At 42.4% G+C, this 19,110-nt stretch overlaps 1 protein-coding gene across 1 annotated transcript in view; it reads left to right on the top strand.

The window, feature by feature from the left end:
• The window catches only part of LOC138765299 (ADAMTS-like protein 2), a 184,690-nt gene that overhangs the window by 14,272 nt on the left and 151,308 nt on the right, over positions 1–19,110 (top strand). Inside the window, exon 2 of the mRNA XM_069942343.1 lies at positions 10,001–10,143. Coding sequence (XP_069798444.1) covers positions 10,001–10,143 — 143 coding nt within the window. The remainder of the gene's footprint in view (positions 1–10,000; positions 10,144–19,110) is intronic.

The raw sequence follows: 19,110 nt of genomic DNA, 5'->3' as shown, positions 1-19,110 counted from the left end.
GTACCTGTACACCAGTCTCTGAAGGCGAGCATGCAGGTACAGCAGGCGGTTAAAAAGGCAAATGGTATGTTGGCCTTCATATCAAGAGGGTTTGAGTATAGGAACAAGGATACCTTACTGCAGCTGTACAGGGCCTTGGTGAGACCCCACCTGGAGTATTGTGTGCAGTTTTGGTCACCTTATCTAAGGAAGGATGTTCTTTAATGGAGGGAGTGCAGAGGTGATTCACCAGGCTGATACCTGGAATGGCAGGAATGACTTATGAGGAAAGATTGCGCAAATTGGGATTGTACTCGCTGGAGTTTAGAAGATTGAGAGGGGATCTCATAGAGACATATAAAATTCTGGCAGGACTGGACAGAATGGATGCAGATGGGATGTTTCCAATGATGGGAAAATCCAGAACCCGGGGCCATGGTTTGAGGATAATAGGCAAACCATTTAGGACCGAGATGAGGAGGAATTTCTTTACCCAGAGTGTGGTGAATCTGTGGAATTCATTGCCACAGAGGGCAGTAGAGGCAGGTTCGTTAAATATATTTAAGAGGGAATTAGATATATTTCTTCAGTATAAGGGTATTAAAGGTTACGGAGAGAAGGCGGGGACGGGTTACTGAACTTTAAGATCAGCCATGATCTCGTTGAATGGCGGAGCAGGCTCAAAGGGTCGAATGACCTACTCCTGCTCCTATCTTCTATGTTTCTATGTACGTGCAGAGCAATGGCTGTCATCGTTACCCATAATACCCCATGCACCTGGAACTGCTCTGAGAAATGCAGAGCAGTTCCAGCTGTGTGGGGGATTGTGGGTAATGAAGACTGCCATTGATCAATCTTCAGTCCACACTGCCAAACACTCAGGTTTCAGAGACTCCAGTATTAGTTATCATTGCTGTGCCTGAAATAAGAGACTGCGATTGTGAGTTTCCCTCACAGCCTGCTCATGGATCATCCCCTGTTCAGGGAAATAACTGATATCTTTTCGCCCAAGGTCATCTTTTCTAACTAAAGTCCGAGCAGTTGATAAATGATCTTTCTAATTGCTAAAATACCCAGTTGCCACAAATAAATGCTGTCATGGTCCAGGGAGCACAATGTCTAAAGTATTCTGTTAATCAGGGTGGCAGCTGTTTCCCAGTATTCCTGTGTCTTGTCCACACAGGCGCCTTCTCCCACTTGGACCAGTGCAAGAGTTGACCCCGGGCGTTCATCTGTGAAGTGCTGCTATCAACAGCACTCCCCCAGGATGCACAGTTGACATATTCTGGATGGCCAAAGGCGAGATATATGCCAGAAGCCAATGTGTTAAAATATAGCGTGAACAGGAGACCTGAGGGAGCCAATGACCAAATATCGGACAGGTAGAGTACACCCAGACGTAGGTCTGTTGTCACCAGACCCCGATAGCCAGGTACAGACAACACGTAGCCCTTTATTGCCTGTTTTTTGTACAGTAGAATTCTCAAAGCCAGAGAGATAAAGGCTTGCAATGAAAAGAAGTGGGCAGAGAGGAAATGCACACGGACACGGGAAAATGGTGAGAAAGGGACAGAGAGAATCTGTCTCAGTCTAACTCCTACTTTCCATTTTGTGTTTTCCATCCCAATTTGCTCTCATTTTTCCATCTCCATGCTTCCATCTTTAGCTCTTGTTGTACTCCTCTGTCTATCTGTGCTCTCCACACCTGTCTTTTCCTTCTTTGTCTCTGATTCACTTTCTCTGCCCTTTTCTCTTGATCAGAGAACAGGGTGCACAACAAACACAAAGTAGGGCAAAGAGAGAGGATGGGGAGAGGGGAGAGAGAGGGGTATGGAGAGATGGGAAAGAGAGAGGGATGTGGGGAAGAGTGATATGGGAATGCGAGAGAATGTGACAGAAGGAGAGAGAGAGGGGGACAGCAAGAACAGGGGAAGAACAGAGGAGAAGCAAGAGAGGGCCTGTGAGGGCAGGAGGATGAAGAATGTGTGATGGTGGCATAAAGTGCTCAACAATGTTGCAGTTCATGTACTGATTCTTTCTGCTCCATTCTACCTTCTACTGCACCTGGCCTAAAATTTTTAGCCTTTACGTCCTATGAATGAACATAAGTCATAGGAGCAGAAATCACCTATTCACCCCATTGAGTCTGCCCCACTATTGGGACAGATTATGTTGTTTGTATTGTATCTCGATAAGTTTTTGGGAAATAAATTAAAGAAGGTTTTTTAGTGTAGGTCACATAAAAACACTTAAAAACAGATCTTATTTAAAATACTGGAGCTCTGCTAATGCTAGACATATTGGCTCTAGAGCTTTTGCAAAAGCTTTGGAGAGTGCCGAAGAGACTTTACTAATGGATTGTTGTTTACAAAAAGGCAACAGATGAAAGAACTTGTCAGAGCTGCAGGCTGTCTGGAGTGGAACGATGTTTTAAGGGGGTCATGTGGTTTTGCAAGCAGAGAGAGTAAAACAGATTTTCTCTGAGTGAGTGAGTGAGTGAGTGAGTGAGTGAGTGAGTGAGTGAGTGAGTGAGTGAGTGAGTGAGTGAGTGAGTGAGTGAGTGAGTGAGTGAGTGAGTGAGTGAGTGAGTGAGTGAGTGAGTGAGTGAGTGAGTGAGTGAGTGAGTGAGTGAGAGAGGGTGTGGGTGTGGGTGAGGGTGTGGGTGAGGGTGTGGGTGAGGGTGTGGGTGAGGGTGTGGGTGAGGGTGTGGGTGAGGGTGTGGGTGAGGGTGTGGGTGAGGGTGTGGGTGAGGGTGTGGGTGAGGGTGTGGGTGAGGGTGTGGGTGAGGGTGTGGGTGAGGGTGTGGGTGAGGGTGTGGGTGAGGGTGTGGGTGAGGGTGTGGGTGAGGGTGTGGGTGAGGGAGTGGGTGAGGGAGTGGGTGAGGGAGTGGGTGAGGGAGTGGGTGAGGGAGTGGGTGAGGGAGTGGGTGAGGGAGTGGGTGAGGGAGTGGGTGAGGGAGTGGGTGAGGGAGTGGGTGAGGGTGAGTGATCAGTTCTGTAGTTTTACAGTCAGCAGCAGCAGCAGCTGGAACTGGAACAGGACAAGCTGGCAAGCTTGTGGAAAACCCCATTTGGAAGACTGTTTGTGAGTGCTTAGTTCAGCCTGGTTAAAGCCCTTGTGGTTCATGGAAGAGGAGAGGACTGGCTGTCTAATGTTTCACTTGGAATAAGAGAAACAAAAAGTCTGTGGTGACCTGAAAGAAAGGTTATCATCTGGAGAACCCTGAGGGTGCAAGTTTCTTCAGCAAGACTCTGAAGTGGCTGATTAAAAAGGAATTAGTTGTGGGTGTCCAGCATACAACAAATCTCTCTGAAAACTGACAAGAACCTTCCTGAGTGGTAACCATTTACCTTTCAAGCACCAAAGCCTGGTGAACTTTATAAATTTTAAATTCTGTGCACAATATAAGAATTACCTGCAACCAGTTAACTTGGAGGAATGAGAAGTGAGATTAGAAAAGAACTTTTCTAAACCTACACACACAGAATTAGAAGGGGGGTTAAGTTAGATTAGTTAAGTCAATCGTGATAAGTTAAAATGTGATTCTGCTTTAATTTTTAAAGATAATTAAAAGCAACTTTTGTTCAAGAAACCATTTGTCTTGGTGAATATCTATTGTTGCTGGGTTTTGGTGTTCCCTGGGCTCCTAACATTATTTAATCATGGCGTGATCCATTTTCCTACTCAGCCCCACTGACCAGCCATCTCCCCATAACCTTTGATGCCCTGGCTAATCAAGAACCTATTAATCTCTGCCTTAAATACAACCACCTTTGCCAAAAAATTCCACAGATTTACCACTCTCTGGATTAAGAAATTCCTATGCATGTATGTTCTAAGCAGTTGTCCTTCAATCCTGAAGTTGTCCTAAACTCCCACAATGGGAAACAACCTATCTTTTCCTTTATTAAAATATTTTTATTGAGTTTAACATACAAGCATAAATACAAAATTGACAATGACATAATTTTATACAAGTAAGCATGCACAAAAAAAAAACGATGGGGGGAAAAAGTAGATAAAACTACATCAATAATTGCTTATAATTACTGTATCTCAAAAACATTTAATTTAAATGATTTATGTGACCATGTTCAACCCATTTATTGAAATAACATATAAAATAAAGGAAAACAACCAAAACTAAATCTAATCTATCCCCTCCCTCTAATCAAGGTTACTGTATTAATTAAAAAAAAATCAATAACGTGGAACCACTGGTGATTTTACCCCAAAGAACAGGCAATGAATGTACAATAATTGTTAATTCTTCCAATTATAAGAAAAATTCTAAGAATGGTCCCCACAATTTCATAAAATGAAACTTTCTATCTTTAATATTATATCTAATTTTCTCTCAACTTAAATAGGACATTTCGTCATATAACCACTGTGTATGAGTAGGGGAGGTGAACCAACTGAAAAACCTCACAAAGATTAGCGTATACAGAGCCGTTGTCATACCCACACTCCTGTTCAGCTCCGAATCATGGGTCCTCTACCGGCATCACCTATGGCTCCTAGAACGCTGTCTCCGCTCCATCCTCAACATTCATTGGAGCGACTTCATCTCCAACATCGAAGTACTCGAGATGGCAGAGGCCGACAGCATCGAATCCACGCTGCTGAAGATCAAACTGCAGTGGGTAGGTCACGTCTCCAGAATGGAGGACCATCGCCTTCCCAAGATCGTGTTATATGGCAAGCTCTCCACTGGCCACCGAGACAGAGGTGCACCAAAGAAGAGGTACAAGGACTGCCTAAAGAAATCTCTTGGTACCTGCCACATTGACCATTGCCAGTGGGCTGATATCGTCTCCAACTGTGCATCTTGCCGCCTCACAGTTCGGCGGGCAGCAACCACCTTTGAAGAAGACCGCAGAGCCCACCTCACTGTCAAAAGCCAAAGGAGGAAAAACCCAACACCCAACCCCAACCAACCAATTTTCCCTTGCAACCGCTGCAACCGTGTCTGCCTGTCCCGCATCAGACTTGTCAGCCACAAACGAGCCTGCATCTGACGTGGACATTACCCCTCCATAAATCTTCGTCCGCGAAGCCAAGCCAAAGAAGAAAAGAAGATGAGTAGGGGATGAATCATCATCCATTTCAATAAAATTGCTCGTCTGGCTATCAACATGGTAAAAGCTAGAACTTTTTCTTGAGATGCAGTTTCAGTTTTTCTGATTAACCTTTCTAAGTCTACTTTGTCCATAACTTACAAAATTTAAAATGTGTCATAAGATTTCCCTCATTCTCCTAAATTCCAATAATTACAGGCCAACATCTAACTGGTCATATGCTAACCCTTTCATTCCCAGAATCAATTTTGTGAACCATCACTGAACCCCATTCAACCTCAGCACATCCTTTCTAAAATGAGGATCCCTAAACTGCTCACAATACTCTGACTGAGGTCTCACCAGTGCCTTATAAAGCCTCAACATCACACTCTGCTCTTGTATTCTGTTCCTCTTGAAATGAATGCCAGCATTGCATTTGCCTTCTTCACCACAGATTCAACTTGCAAGTTTATCTTCAAGCTCTCTTGCATGAGGACTCCTAGGTCCTTTTGCATTTGGGTATTTCAATTTTCCCCCATTTAAAAATAGTCTCATTTATTTTCTACCAAAGTGCATATGAGTGTACACTCTCCTACATTATATTTCATTTGCCATTTCTCTACCCATTCTCCTAATCCAAGTCCTTCTGCAGTCTCCCTGTTCACTCAACACTACCTGCTTCTCCACCTACCTTCTTATCATCTGCAAACTTGGCCACAAAGCTGTTCATTCTATCATTCAAATCATTAATATACTGTACAACAAAAACAGAAGTGGCCCCAACACCGACCCCTGTTGAACATCTGTATCCTTGTGTGTGGCACCTTGAAAATCCAAATACACAGCATTTCCCTTGTCCAGCCTGCTTGTCACTTCTTCAGAGTATTCCAATAGGCTTGACAAGCAAACTTTCCTCTTGAGGAAACCATGCTGACTTAAGCTTGCTGAGGAGCAGCTTTTTCTGTTGCCTATGTGGAAAGAGCTGTCAGAACAATGTCAGTCGAGGTTGGTTATGATTGTAACATTTAAAAGCCATTTTGAAGGCATGTAGATAGTAAAGGTTGCAGTGGTTCTCAAACGTTTTCTTTCCCCTCACAAACCACCTTAAGAATCCCTCTGCCATAGGTGCTCTGTGATTATTGAGGGATTACTTGAGGTGGTATGTGAGGGGAAAGAAAATGCGTGAAAACCATAGTTTTAATTGTACCTAATTGTCTCGCTATGTACACTGATTTCATAACTCGAAAGGATGTGAGTTGAAACAATTTTTCTCACATTTCAGTAACAATTGGGTCTAAAGCAGTGATTCTCAATCTTCCCTTCCCACTCACATCCCACCTTAAGTAATCCCTTACTAATCATAGAGCACTGATGGCATTGAGATTACTTAAGGTGGTATAATGAATGGAAAGAGAAAGTTTGAAAGCCATTGGCCAAATGAGTCTCGCTGTGTCAAACATCTTGGTCGGTATGGATGAGTTAGGGTGAGGGACCTGTTTCCGTGCTGCAAGGCTCTATAGCCATGACTCTAGGTGCTTGCTTTGCAAGGATTTTCGTTGGAGTGTGAATGCTTACTATTTCATGAAAGGGCAACTTCAGCAGTCCACCAATTCATTATCAACTTATCATGGCCCCTTGAATTAGAAATGATAAAGAGCAATGAAATTATACCCATAGAACTAGATTTCAAAGGCATATGATGCAGTTCAATGACACTTGCCATAAGTTACTATTGCAATACGCAAGCAGCTTCAGCACTGGCAGGACGAGTTGCCTTTGGCCGTGAGGTTAGAGGCTGTTTACTTCAATAAAAGTGAATCAACAGTGGTCATGAGCTAGATTTTGCAGGCTTGGACTTGCTGATATTTAGAAGATGAAAAGTGAAGATTTGATCAAAATTTTAATGTATTAGGTGGGTGTTTCACAGGGCCCACAGCCCACATTCAATCCTAAATTCTGATGCTGTCAGTGCGATGTTTGCATAGGCTCCTTGTGACTCTCTGGGTTCTCGTGTTTTCTCCAGTGTCCTATAGAAGCACAAGGTTGGGAGGATAATTGTGCACTGTCCAAACATGGGTGACTCAACACCCCTCTCTGAAACTGGATCCTGGACCTCTTCACCAAAAGACCACAGCCATTCTGGGTTGGCAGCAAAATCTCAAGTCCCTTCACACTGAGCACTGCTGTGCCTTGGGGCTGTGTGATCAGCTTGCTACTGTTCACGCTGCTGAGTCATAACTGCACTGCTGCATTCATAGAAGATCCAACCACCAGGTTGGATTGGCAGTAAAGAAAGTGAATGCTATGTTGGCATTCATTTCAAGAGGAATGGTGTATAACAGTAAGGAGGCATTGATGAGGCTCTAAGTGGCACTGGTGAGACCTCATTTGGAGTACTGTGTGCAGTTTTGGGCACCTTGTCTTCAAAGGCATGTACTGATGTTGGAGATTTCAGAAAAGATTTACGAGGATGATTCCTGGAATGCAAGAGCTAACATATGAGGAGCATTTATCGGCCATTGAACTATATTTATTGGAGTATAGAAGAATGAGAGGGGATCTCATAGAAACAATTTGAATGCTGAAAGAATTGGACAGAGTAGATGTGAATAAGACGTTTCCCTTGGTGGGTGAGTCCAGGACAAGAGGGCACAGTCTTAGAATTAGAGGGTACCCATTTAAAACCGAGATTAGGAGAAATTTCTTATCAAGCGGGTCATGGAATTCATTGCCAAATACAACTGTGGGGCCCCAATCATTGGGGAAGTTTGAGGAAGAAAATTGATAGGTATCTAATTAGTCAGGGTATCAAGGGATATGGGAGAAAAAGCTAGAAATTGGAACTAGATGTGAGAATGGAGTGGTGTAGCAGACTTGATGGGCTGAAGGACCTACTTCTTATCCTTGAGATAGACATCTACAGCCCTTCAGCCCACTGTGTTTTGCTTACTGAATAATCTATGCTAACTACTGACTAGAATTTTCCTATTGCATAACCTCCATTTTTCTCAGTTCCATATACCTATTTAATAGTTTCTTAAAAGATCCTATTGTACCTGCCTCCACCACCATTGCCAGCAGTATATTCCATGAACCTAGTACTTTCTGTGTGGAGAAACTTGTCTCTTGCATCTCACCTTTACTTACTCCAAAGCAACTTAAAACTATGCCTCTTTGTGTTAGCAATTTTAACCTGGGGTGGTGGGGGTGGGGGGGGGGGGGGAGAAAAGTTTAAACAGAATGATCAAGTTTACAAATGCTACAATAGTTGTTGGCTTCATCAGGAACATTGGTTTACAAAGAGAGGCCCATCAAATGATGTGAGAACAAGAACCTGAGACTCAATGCGGACAAAAGAGATGATGAAGGCCGACTATTCTCCGTTACACATCAATGGCTCTGTTGTGGAGAGCATAATGTACCTTGAGGTGCATGTATCTTGGACCCACAACATCTCATCCATCAGGAAGGCACCTACACTTCCTCAGGAGGTTGAGGAGGGCAAGGCTACTAGCCTCCATCCTGATAATATTCTACAGGAGCACAATTGAGCGTGTTCTGTCTGGCTGCATCATTGAGTGGTACAGTAGCTGCAAAGCATCAGACCAGAAGTCAATACAGAGGATCATCAAAACAGCCGAGAAAAGCACTGGGGTCCTCCTTTCCTCTAATAATGACATTTACAGGAGTCTTGCTCAAATAGGGATCAAAGGTTTACTGCGAACGGTTTCCATCCATCACACAGTAGCGTTGACCTACTACCATCAGGAAGGTGGTACAAAATAAGCACTGCCAGGCTGGGAAATGGTTTCTTCCTGCAGGCTGTGACATTGATAAGCAGTATTCTGTAACCAAGTAAATCATTCCAAAATATAGTAAAAACCCTTGGTATCTGGCGCCTTTGAGGATTGGTAGAACCAGTGGATTTTCCGGTTGCTTGAGGTTGTGTTTTGTGAGATAGGCAAAAACCGACAAGGTGTGCCAATTTTAAATTTCTATATTTTTTTTAACCATTTTAGTTTCCAGTTTTTTTTTTTTTTTGCTGGTTGCTTGAGGCCCCCCAAATGCTCGAATTCCAGATAATGAGTCCTACTATATTTTATGCATTCAAAATTATAATCTTTATATAAATATGTGCTATGATTTGTATGTGCAACACATTCTGGAGTAATGCTGTTTTTTGTCTGATTGTATGTCAGGTATTAATAAACTTGAACTTGAGTGACAGGATCTGGGGGGATTGATGGGATTGCAATTTGTGTAGGATGAGAATAAATAGGCACTTGATGATTAATGTGGATTCGATGGGCTGAAGGGTCTGTTTCTATGCTGTGATGGCCAATGAATCCACAACAAATGGTTAGAACTGGCAGATAGAGAGAATTGTCAAGGAAGCATTAATCTTATGTTGATCCATTTTTTATTCTAATTTCTACAACTCTTTCCCCCACCCACCCCCAGTTTCTTCCCACAAGGGGCCATTTATATTGGTCAATTAACCTCTGAGCATTGGATGTCTTTGAGTTGTGGAATGAAACCAGACCATCTTGAAGAAACCCATGTGGTCACAACAAGAACATGCAACCTCCACATAGACAGCAGCTGAGGACAGGATTGACCTATGCCACTGTGCCATGACTGGCTGGGAGATGACTCCACAAAAATAGGTGGTGGGACTTGGGAACTCTCTCTGTAAAATGTAGTCAGTACTGGGAAATTTTAATGTTCAATGTGAGAAAGACATAATGAAGGCAATAGGGCAAAGTTCCATCTGTAGACAGTCACAGTCATGTTACCTTCAAATGGTGGAATAAGCTGGGCTAAGTGGCCTGTCCCTATTGTTCTTAGACTTATTCTTCATTTCTGTGCTTCATGTTTCCTCGATACTGGGTTCCCAAGCAGTCAATCTACTTAAATAGCTGATGAATGTAGATGGATTTTTGTTTTATTTTTGTCAGGACAGCAGTGAAGTCACAGAAAGGGTCCAAAGCAGTGAGGAGGATGTGGCTCAGTGGTGGGGAGAATGGAGCTCCTGGTCGACCTGCAGTCGAAGCTGTGGCGGAGGGGTTATGTCACAGGAAAGGCACTGCTTACAGCAAAGGTAAGTGATGTGATTCTCTAGTGTTTTTTTTTAATTTAGAGATGCAGCACAGTAACAGGCCCTTCTGGCTGATGAGCCCATGCCGCCCAAATAAACTAACAAATCCTGTACTTTTTTGAAGAGTGGGAGAAAACTGGAACACTGGGAGGAAATCCACTCAGGTCATTCCTTAGAGACAGTGCCAAATTCAAACCTGGGTCGCTGGTGCCACACTAGCATTGCTAACTGTGCCACCCATAGTTTTGAGAGAGGGCGTGGAGTTTTCCCAAAGATTTATTACTTCTGAGAGAAAACATCACCTGCTCTTGTCACTGTTATGTTTGTTCCTTGAAGAACAACCTTGGCTGGTTTTAACACTTCAGCAACTTTATTTTTTTGAGCTGCTTGAACCCACAGCACACTTGACCTCCGACATAGTCTACTTTTTGTTTTTGTGTAAACTCCTCACGTCGGCTACTGGATTATGCACATATAATAATACCTCTTTCCCTTTTTTTAAAGAAAAAAAGCCACAAACACAATACCATGCCTACATAATAAGGGTACCTACATTCTGTGGCCAGTATCTTTCCACTCAGCAGCTTTCAATGTCTCTGAAGTGGTTTAACAGTCCTTTTTGGTCTGGTATATGTTTCCTCTGGTGTATTGCTTGCATTTGCTGTGTTAGTATTTTTTGTGTTTTTCAGTGAACTCTGAACAACATGTTCCTTTTTCTACATGTGCCGGCCCCTTTTGTGTACTGACAGGTGATGGGTCACAGCCATGGGTTGGACCTTGTGGTCATAGATCCACGTGGTTCCTTCTCAGAGGTGGTCCCTCCCTCTGGCTGGATCTGGTAGGAATGTGGACCTGTTTCCTCTTGCACAGATTTTCATGAATTCGAAGGATGATATGTATGCATCAACCCATCAGCATGTGAGCAGGAGGAAGGTCATTCTGTAGTGGTGCACTTCTGTGAATCATTAGACTTCTGTGGAAATCCTCTTGTCCATCGTACGCTTTCTTCATGAGGCTCTTTACCACCTTGAAAGAGCTCTCTGCTAGGCCATTAGATTTTGGGTGACGTGGACTTGAAGTTGAGTGTCGAAACGCCCAACTATTGGCAAAGGACTCAAATTCACTGCTCGAATATTGTGGACCATTGTCTGATACTACTTCACAAGGAACTCCATGTCTCACAAACTCATTTTCATGAAAGTGAAAACTGCTTTGCTGGATGTTGACTGCAGTGTTGCTACCTCTGGGTTATTGGAAAAATAGTCTGTAACTACTATATGACCCTTCCCATTACAGTCAAACAAATCTACTCCAACTTTGATGTACGGCTTGTCTGGTTCACAGTGTGTTGTAAGTTGTTCTGTTTGCTGCTTTGGTCTATAGTTAAAGCATATTTTGCATGAAGCAGTGGTCTGGCTTAAGTCTTGGTTCATTTGCATTTTTCCTCACCAAATGTCCTTCTGGAGAACTTCCTTGTGTAGCAACACTAGAATCACTAACCTGTTCCCCTTTTAAGACCATATCTTTCACAACTGACAGTTCATTTCTGCATGCCCAATAATCCCGAATACCCATTGGACAGTCATTCTTAGCTGTAAGCCATCCTTTCTGTATTGTATCTGAGCTCTTTCATTGTTTCATCTGTCTCTGCTGTTTTCCTGATCTGTTCTGTCCTGAAGTACTGGAAATCACGTCAACATTGGCTGGTATCTCCGCATTAACCTCTTGGTCGCTCCGTTCTTGTCAACTGCTCGAGACAGTGCATCAATTGCAAATGTGTATTTTCCTGATGTGTACATAATTTTTACATCCTATTTCTGCAGCCTTATCAATGTGCCCTGTACTCTCATGGGATAGTTGTTCAGTGGTTTGGACATAATTGAGACCAGTCTGTCTCCACTTCAAGAGCTTGTCCATAAATATATTGATGGAACCTTTTGCATGCATAAGTGCTGCCAAGAAGCTCCTTCTCTATCTGTGCATATTTGGTTTCTGCTCTTGTTAAGGCCCTTGCTGCATAGGCCACAGGTTGCCATGTGTCCTCATGCTACTGCAGTAGTACTGCTCCAAGTCCATGTCGGGATGCATCAGCTGAGATCCTGGAGTGTCTATCCAGATCATAAAATTTTAGTACAGGCTCTTCTGTTAGGACTTTTTTTTGAGTACCTGGAATCACTCTTCTTGCTGTGCGACCAGATCCACTCATTTTTCTGCTCAAGACTAGCTTAAGTGGTGCTGATGCAGTCAACAGACGAGGGATGAACTTAGCCAGGTAAGTCACCATCCCCAAGAAACTTCTCACCTCCTTTTTGTTTTGGAGCCTCACAAAATTCTTAATGGCTGATGTCTTTCTTGGATCAGGCTTCACTCCCTGTTCAGATAAATATCTATGGAGGTCAGTGTCTTTATGCCAATCTCATATTTCTCTTTATTTAATTTAAAATTGACATTCCATGTCATGTCTTAGTCACACATAGTGTTAATTTTTAGTGGACCCCTATACAATAATGTCATCCATTATGGTCTCAACTTCAGGTATTCTTTCTGGTGCAGACAAGATCCCATATGGTAGCTGAAGAAATCTGTATCTTGTGGAGTATTGAAAGTACATAGTCTTAAACTTGCCTCATTTGCCAAAATCCTGATGGCGTGTCGAGCTTGCTAAACCACTTCTCACCTGCAAACTGGGACATGTCGACAATTTAAAATGCTCTCTCTTAATGGCTTTATTGAGTTTCTTATTGAGTTTCTTGGGTCCAGACATACAAGCAATACTTCATTTTTCTTTTGCATGATGACCCAATCTGTAGGTTCTTCAATTTTCTGAATGACTTTCATCCATTCCATGCATGCTAGTTCTTGTTTAAGTTTGGAAGCTGAACTTTCCTGCATGCATGGATAATAGGAACCACTGTCTCATCTATGTGGATCTTGTGTACACCAGGTAAGCATCCAAGCCCCTCAAAAACATCTGAGTAATCTTTCATGAGTGCTGTGTGCTCCCCTTCAGTCTGTGAAGCCATTATGAAAATTTTTTTCACCAGGTTGAGCTCTTCACATGCCCTCAGACCTAATATTGGCAGTACTTTCTTTTGCAACCAGTAGCTGTGACTTTAGATACTGCCCTTTGTGTTTGAAGATCACCTAAAACCCCCTTTTTACTGGAATGTTCTCTCCAGTGTAGCGTGTCATTTTTAATTTTACTGGATAAATCTTGCCCTTATGGTTAGGGTCTTGCAATTGTCTATCGATAACAGATTCACCTGGGCTCTGGAGTTGAGCTTAAATTGAATTAATATCTCATTCCATTTTATCAGCAGCAGGAGTCTGTAGTGAATCTACGAAGAATTCCTCCATTTCTTCGTCCGCTGTGTGCTCCTTTCTCATAGTAGTCCCTGCTTTGCAGCATTTTGCAAAATGATTATTCTTCTCATATTTATTGCAGGACTTTCCTTAGGCAGGACACATCTTTGGAATATGTCTACCTCCGCACCTACTGCATTTACTGTTTGAGCCTACTTCTTTGCTTTGTTGTAGCTTTGGGAAACTCCTGGTGCTCTGCTTCTGTTTTCACTGCATGCGCTGTTGTGTCTATCCTGTGCAGCTCCTTAACTTGTGCTTGTGTGATCTCTACTGCCCTAAAATAATCAGTCTTTTCCAGTGTCAAATCTTTTTCACGCAATCTGGGATTCTGCAAACTTTTCGGTCTCCTGTGAGTGAGTTTTTCAAATCTCCAAATTCACAGGACTTATTCAGTGTGTGAAGCTCGACTAAGTATTGGTTGAAGCTCATACCTTGTTTCTGGACACAGGAGAAAAACTTGAATCTCTCAGACATGACATTTTTACTTGGAACAAAATACTCAAATTTTGTCATCAGAGTGTCCAACGTGAAAGCTGCCTCATCAATTTGAAAACTATTTTAGATGTCCAAGGCATCTCTACCCATCACGTATAGAAATATAGATGCTTTCCGTTTTTCATCTGTCTCTCCTGCTCTACCAGCCTCTAAATAAATGTTGAATCGCTGTTTGAAGCTTTTGCAGTTTAATGGCAATCTAACAGATAATTGCATTGATGTGGGAGGACTTAACTTATCCATGACAAAAATATCGTCTTTTCTTAATTATACTCTCACTTCTGACACCATGTTATGTTTGTTCCTTGAAGAAGAACAACCTTACCTGGTTTTGATGCTTAAACAACTTTATTTTTCAAGCTGCTTGAACCCACAGTGCATTCGACTTCAGTCTTGGTCTACTTTTTGTTCCCATGCCAACCATATGCATTGCCTATTGGGAAATGTAGTTCTTTATTATACATGCATAATAACACAGTCACCCATCTTAGCAGGACCTTAAAGGGATCACTTTGGAAAAAGTTTAGAGATTTTTTTTCTCCTCAATAGCTGAAGCTGGTTTCTTTTTCTGGTATCATCCATTTAAACCAGTGGTTCTCAACCTTTCTCTTTCCACTCAGATACCACTTTAAGTAATCCCTATGCCATCGGGTTCTCTGTGATTAGTAAGGGATTGCTTAAGGTGGCATGTGAGTGGGAAGGGAAGGTTGAGAATCACTGCTCTAGACCCAATCAATACTGAAATATTTTGCTTGAGGAAGAATTGTCATTGGCCCATTTCCTTTGGAGTTATGAAATCACGCACATAACAAGTCAATTAGGTACAATAAAATGGTGGTTTTCAAACTTTTTCTTTCCACCTACATAAAATCTTAAGCATGGAGTAGGATAAAATAAAAATAATAGCTCATTTGCAAAGATATGCATGATTTAAAAATTGATGTTCAAGAAACTAGAAAACTTTGCAGACTGTTTCTTGGAGCAACTATGACAAAAGAATGCTGAACTTATCTTGTCTCGTAGTTACGATATTCTGGCCCTGGTAACCTCTTCCTTAAATATCCTTTCTTATGCTATCCCATTTTTTCTATGCTGTGTCAAGGATGATAAATTGTACACTGACTGTGGCTTGAATAATTTCTTAAACAATTGAAATGACCTCTGATTTATTCAATAATTTCTATAAGCCTGTCTAAACACTAGGGCTTTTTACACAGAGATCCCACAATACTGCCGTAAAGAAGACCCGACGTTAAGTTAACTTTGGTCATTTACACTGAACCAAACAATGCTGGGCCAGTGTGTCATTTTTACACAGCAAGCTGGCATTCTGGGAGCAAAAGAAGTGGGATGTATAACAATCTTCCAGTTAATCTGGAATTTTCTGGGAATCCAATGAGCACACTTTGGGAAACAAAGCATGATATAGCAAATGAAAATTAACAATAGATAGCAGAAAACTGGAACTGCATATACTTTTCACTTTTTAATGCAAATTAATTTGAAGGTGGAAGGCACATGAAGTTTCAAATAATGCATTATTACCATAAGGAAGGAGATTTGAAAATGGGTTCTTAAAAACTTGACTATTAATATAATTTGAACAAAAGTAGTTTAAGTGTAGGAAGTGATATAGTTTATACTTTATAAAATTCATGAAATATGGGACTAGTGCAAGAAATTGGCATCAAGGTACTGACCAACCACAGATGCATGGAATGGTGAAGGAGGCAAAAAGAGCAAAACTACTGACTCTAATTTTATTGAGAACGTCCTATAGTGATTTGCAAAATCATGTACCCTTGAGATAAAGAGTGGGGATTCCTATATATTTCATATCTACTTATCTATAATCATGGCTTTTCAAACATTTTCTTTCCTCTCACATATCACCTTAAGTAATCCCTTACTAATCACAGAGCATCTATGGCATAGGATTACTTAAGGTGGTATAGAAGTGGAAAGAATAAGTGAAAACCACTTATCTATAGCAATACTATGGCTCTGCTCCAGCGCAGTGCGCACTTTACCTGTGCCCTTCTAAGTAATGTCCACAGTAGCGACCTGGCATGGAGCAGTGTCTGGGGTTGGTCACCGTAAGTGGGGAGGGGAGTTCTTGTATGCCCATGGGTCTTGTATGCCATCAGAAACTGTACACATACATATCTTTTTCTGACCTGGTTCTGGAATGGCGAATCTTCCTTTTTACACAAATGTTGATTTGGCACTGTGACTACCTCTGCTGCCGGCTTAAAGGCAGGACTAGAAGGACCCCACCCCTCAATTCTGTGTTAGTACCTTTTAAACAGGCGTGGTGCAATAAAGGCGCAACATTCCTGCATCGAAGTGGCTAGTGTATTCATCTCCATACTCCCTTCAGGAAGATCTATGGTCAATGAGTTAAGTTCTAATTTTCTCAGCAACCTGTATGGTTCATCGATAATTTTCAACATTCAATGCCTCCAAAGGCATTTACACAATTTATTGACTTCCAGTTGCTACTCTTCTGTTCAGCTGACAAATGATTGTGGTCTTGTATAATATTACTAGCTCTGTTTACAATTACCTGAGCTATTTGCCTTGTTTCTTTGTACAGTGTTCCTTGGGATTGGAGATGACTTATTTCCTCTCTGGTTCTGTGAGCATTGTAATATCCTCCACTGATGGAGGAAAAGGTGGGAACTTGTGGGAGGGCAGTTGGTAGTTTGTGTGTTCTACAGTTCAGGCAGGGTATCAGTGCCCTCCCAATGCATGGACTTAAGGTTCTTGGTACCATCCGAAGTGCTCCTTTTCCACTTTGAGCAGTTGTAGGCCAGAAGTCAATGGAAAGAGCAGGGTTATGACAGTTCTTCAGTGAAGTTTCAAATACATTCTTGAATTTTTTTTTATCCTCTGTTTCCCTGCTAATATCCTCCTGCAGCAGAGCTTTGAACTGGGAGTCTGTTTGTTTGGGAGTCTGGTGTTGGGCCTGCCAACGTAACACACTGGGATGAACTCGGGCTACGATGTTGGGGACATTAAACTGAACAAGACCTTGGCTTGCCTCTTCCAATGAATGTGAAGAACTTTGCAGAAACTGAGTTGGTCATGATTTTGAAGTGCCTGCTGTAGGCAACCGTGGAGTTTTACAGCATGGAAACAGGCCCTTTGACCCATCCTGTCAATGCCAAGCAAGCCTGTCCAATTTGCCAACATTCAGCCCATATCCCTCCAACCTTTCCAGCTGAGGTAACAACTTAAATGTAGTTTTGAACATTACGTTTGTCTCTACTTCCCCTTGTACCTCTTTCCATATACCACCCTCTGAACAAAGAGTCCTTCAGGTTTCTTTTAAATCTTTCCCCTCTCACCTTAAATGTATGCCCTCCAGTTTTAGAATCTTCTCTCGTGGAAAAAGGGGATCTCATTCCTGTTACCTGTGATATTGTGTATCTCTGTAAGCTCCCCCATGAGCCTTCTCTTCTCATTGTGTCTTTCTTGATAATTCAAGCCCCCTAATCCTGGCTGCATTCTCATGGATCTCTTCTGGACCCTTTCCAGTGAAATGATACCTTTCCCAGAGCAGTGTGAACAAAAAAAATCAGCACTCTTAAGTGTGCTTTCATTAACATCTCGTGCAGTTGTAAAGTTGCATTCCTGCTCTTGTATGCAATGTTCTGTTAATCATCCCAGACAAACATGCCAAGCGATTTCTTCACCACCCTGTCGACTTTGCATTGCTATTTTCATGGAACTACTGTTTGTACCTGTGCTCTCAGGCCCCAACTATTCACTGCAGGGCAAGGATCACTGCTGCTTGGTAGACAGAGTTTTGTGCAATGTCTGGGGTAATGATTTTCAAGCACCCCTTTTCCTCGATTGACCAATGATTGTGTGCCCTCATTGAAGGAGATAATCAATTTGCATCAGTTGCCTTTGCAAAGCAGTGGATCCTGAGATGAGAAGTAGTTCACTATCAGGAGGATAGTATTGTGCATCGTCAGCAGGTTGGTGGATGACCTTTATTGAACAGATGTTGATTGTCAGGCCAACACCTTGCTTGCTTTAATAATACACAATGGCTTAGAGTTCAGGAACTTAATGCCTGCTGCTTAACAACTAAGGGTGTAGTAACATTACGATGAGTTGAACAGTTTTCAATTAATTGAGGACCAGCTCTGGAGGCAAAGTAGAAACCCAAGAGCTGAAGAACAGATGGTGAATGGAAAGAGCACAGGAGATTCATCAACACACTGGTGGCCATCACAAGGAAATTCTTCAGCTATGCACAAGCCATGCAGGTTAGCTCTGTACATGTTTTCTATCTGCATTTTTTGATGTATGCACAGAGGACACAACCTGATGTTGCAGTAAATCTCGACACAGATCATTTTCGAGGAAAGCAAGCCCCCACGCCCTCCTCCATTAATGCAGGGGTTACCTATGAGTGGTACAGACAATTAAGGTCCTGTTCACTGAGAGCAAGGAAGAGGGACGAGTACATCGGAGATGGGCATGCAGTCAAACCTTGCAAGACAGCATATTTGGAAGACCACCACGACTTGAGTTTGATCCATGATGTACATACACTACAGCACAGGGTTCTTCGCCCCTGGACATTGTGCTGAACCATATTCCTTTTATTAAAAAGTACTAAACCCACCCTACCCAGTAACCTATATTTCTTTCATCCCTGTGTATAAGTTTCTTAAATGCCCCAATGTTTCAGCCTCCACCAGCATCCCTGGCAAGGCATTCCAGGCACCCACACTGTGCATTTTATACACAGACACACACACTCCTCCATTCACTTTGTAGAATTGTCCCCTGATGTTTCCTATTCCTGCCCTGGGAAAATGGGTGCTGGCTGTCCACTCTATCTATGCCTTGTAGACCTCTATCAAGTCTCTTCTCATCCTTGTATGTTCCAAAAAGAAAAGCCCCAGCTCTGCTAACCTTGCCTCAGACTTGTTTTCCAAACCAAGCAACCTCCTGTTAAATGTCCTCTGCACCCTCTCCATACCTTTCACATCCTTCCTATAACGAAGCGACCAGAAGTGAACACAATATTCTATGTGTGGAATTACCAGAGATTTGTAGAGTTGCAACATGACCTCTCTCCTCCTGAACTCA

This window comes from Narcine bancroftii, chromosome 5 (genome assembly GCF_036971445.1).
Source record: "Narcine bancroftii isolate sNarBan1 chromosome 5, sNarBan1.hap1, whole genome shotgun sequence".
Lineage (NCBI taxonomy): Eukaryota > Metazoa > Chordata > Chondrichthyes > Torpediniformes > Narcinidae > Narcine > Narcine bancroftii.
Note: the sequence above shows the minus strand (reverse complement) of the source record. Positions and strands in the feature narration are given on the sequence as shown.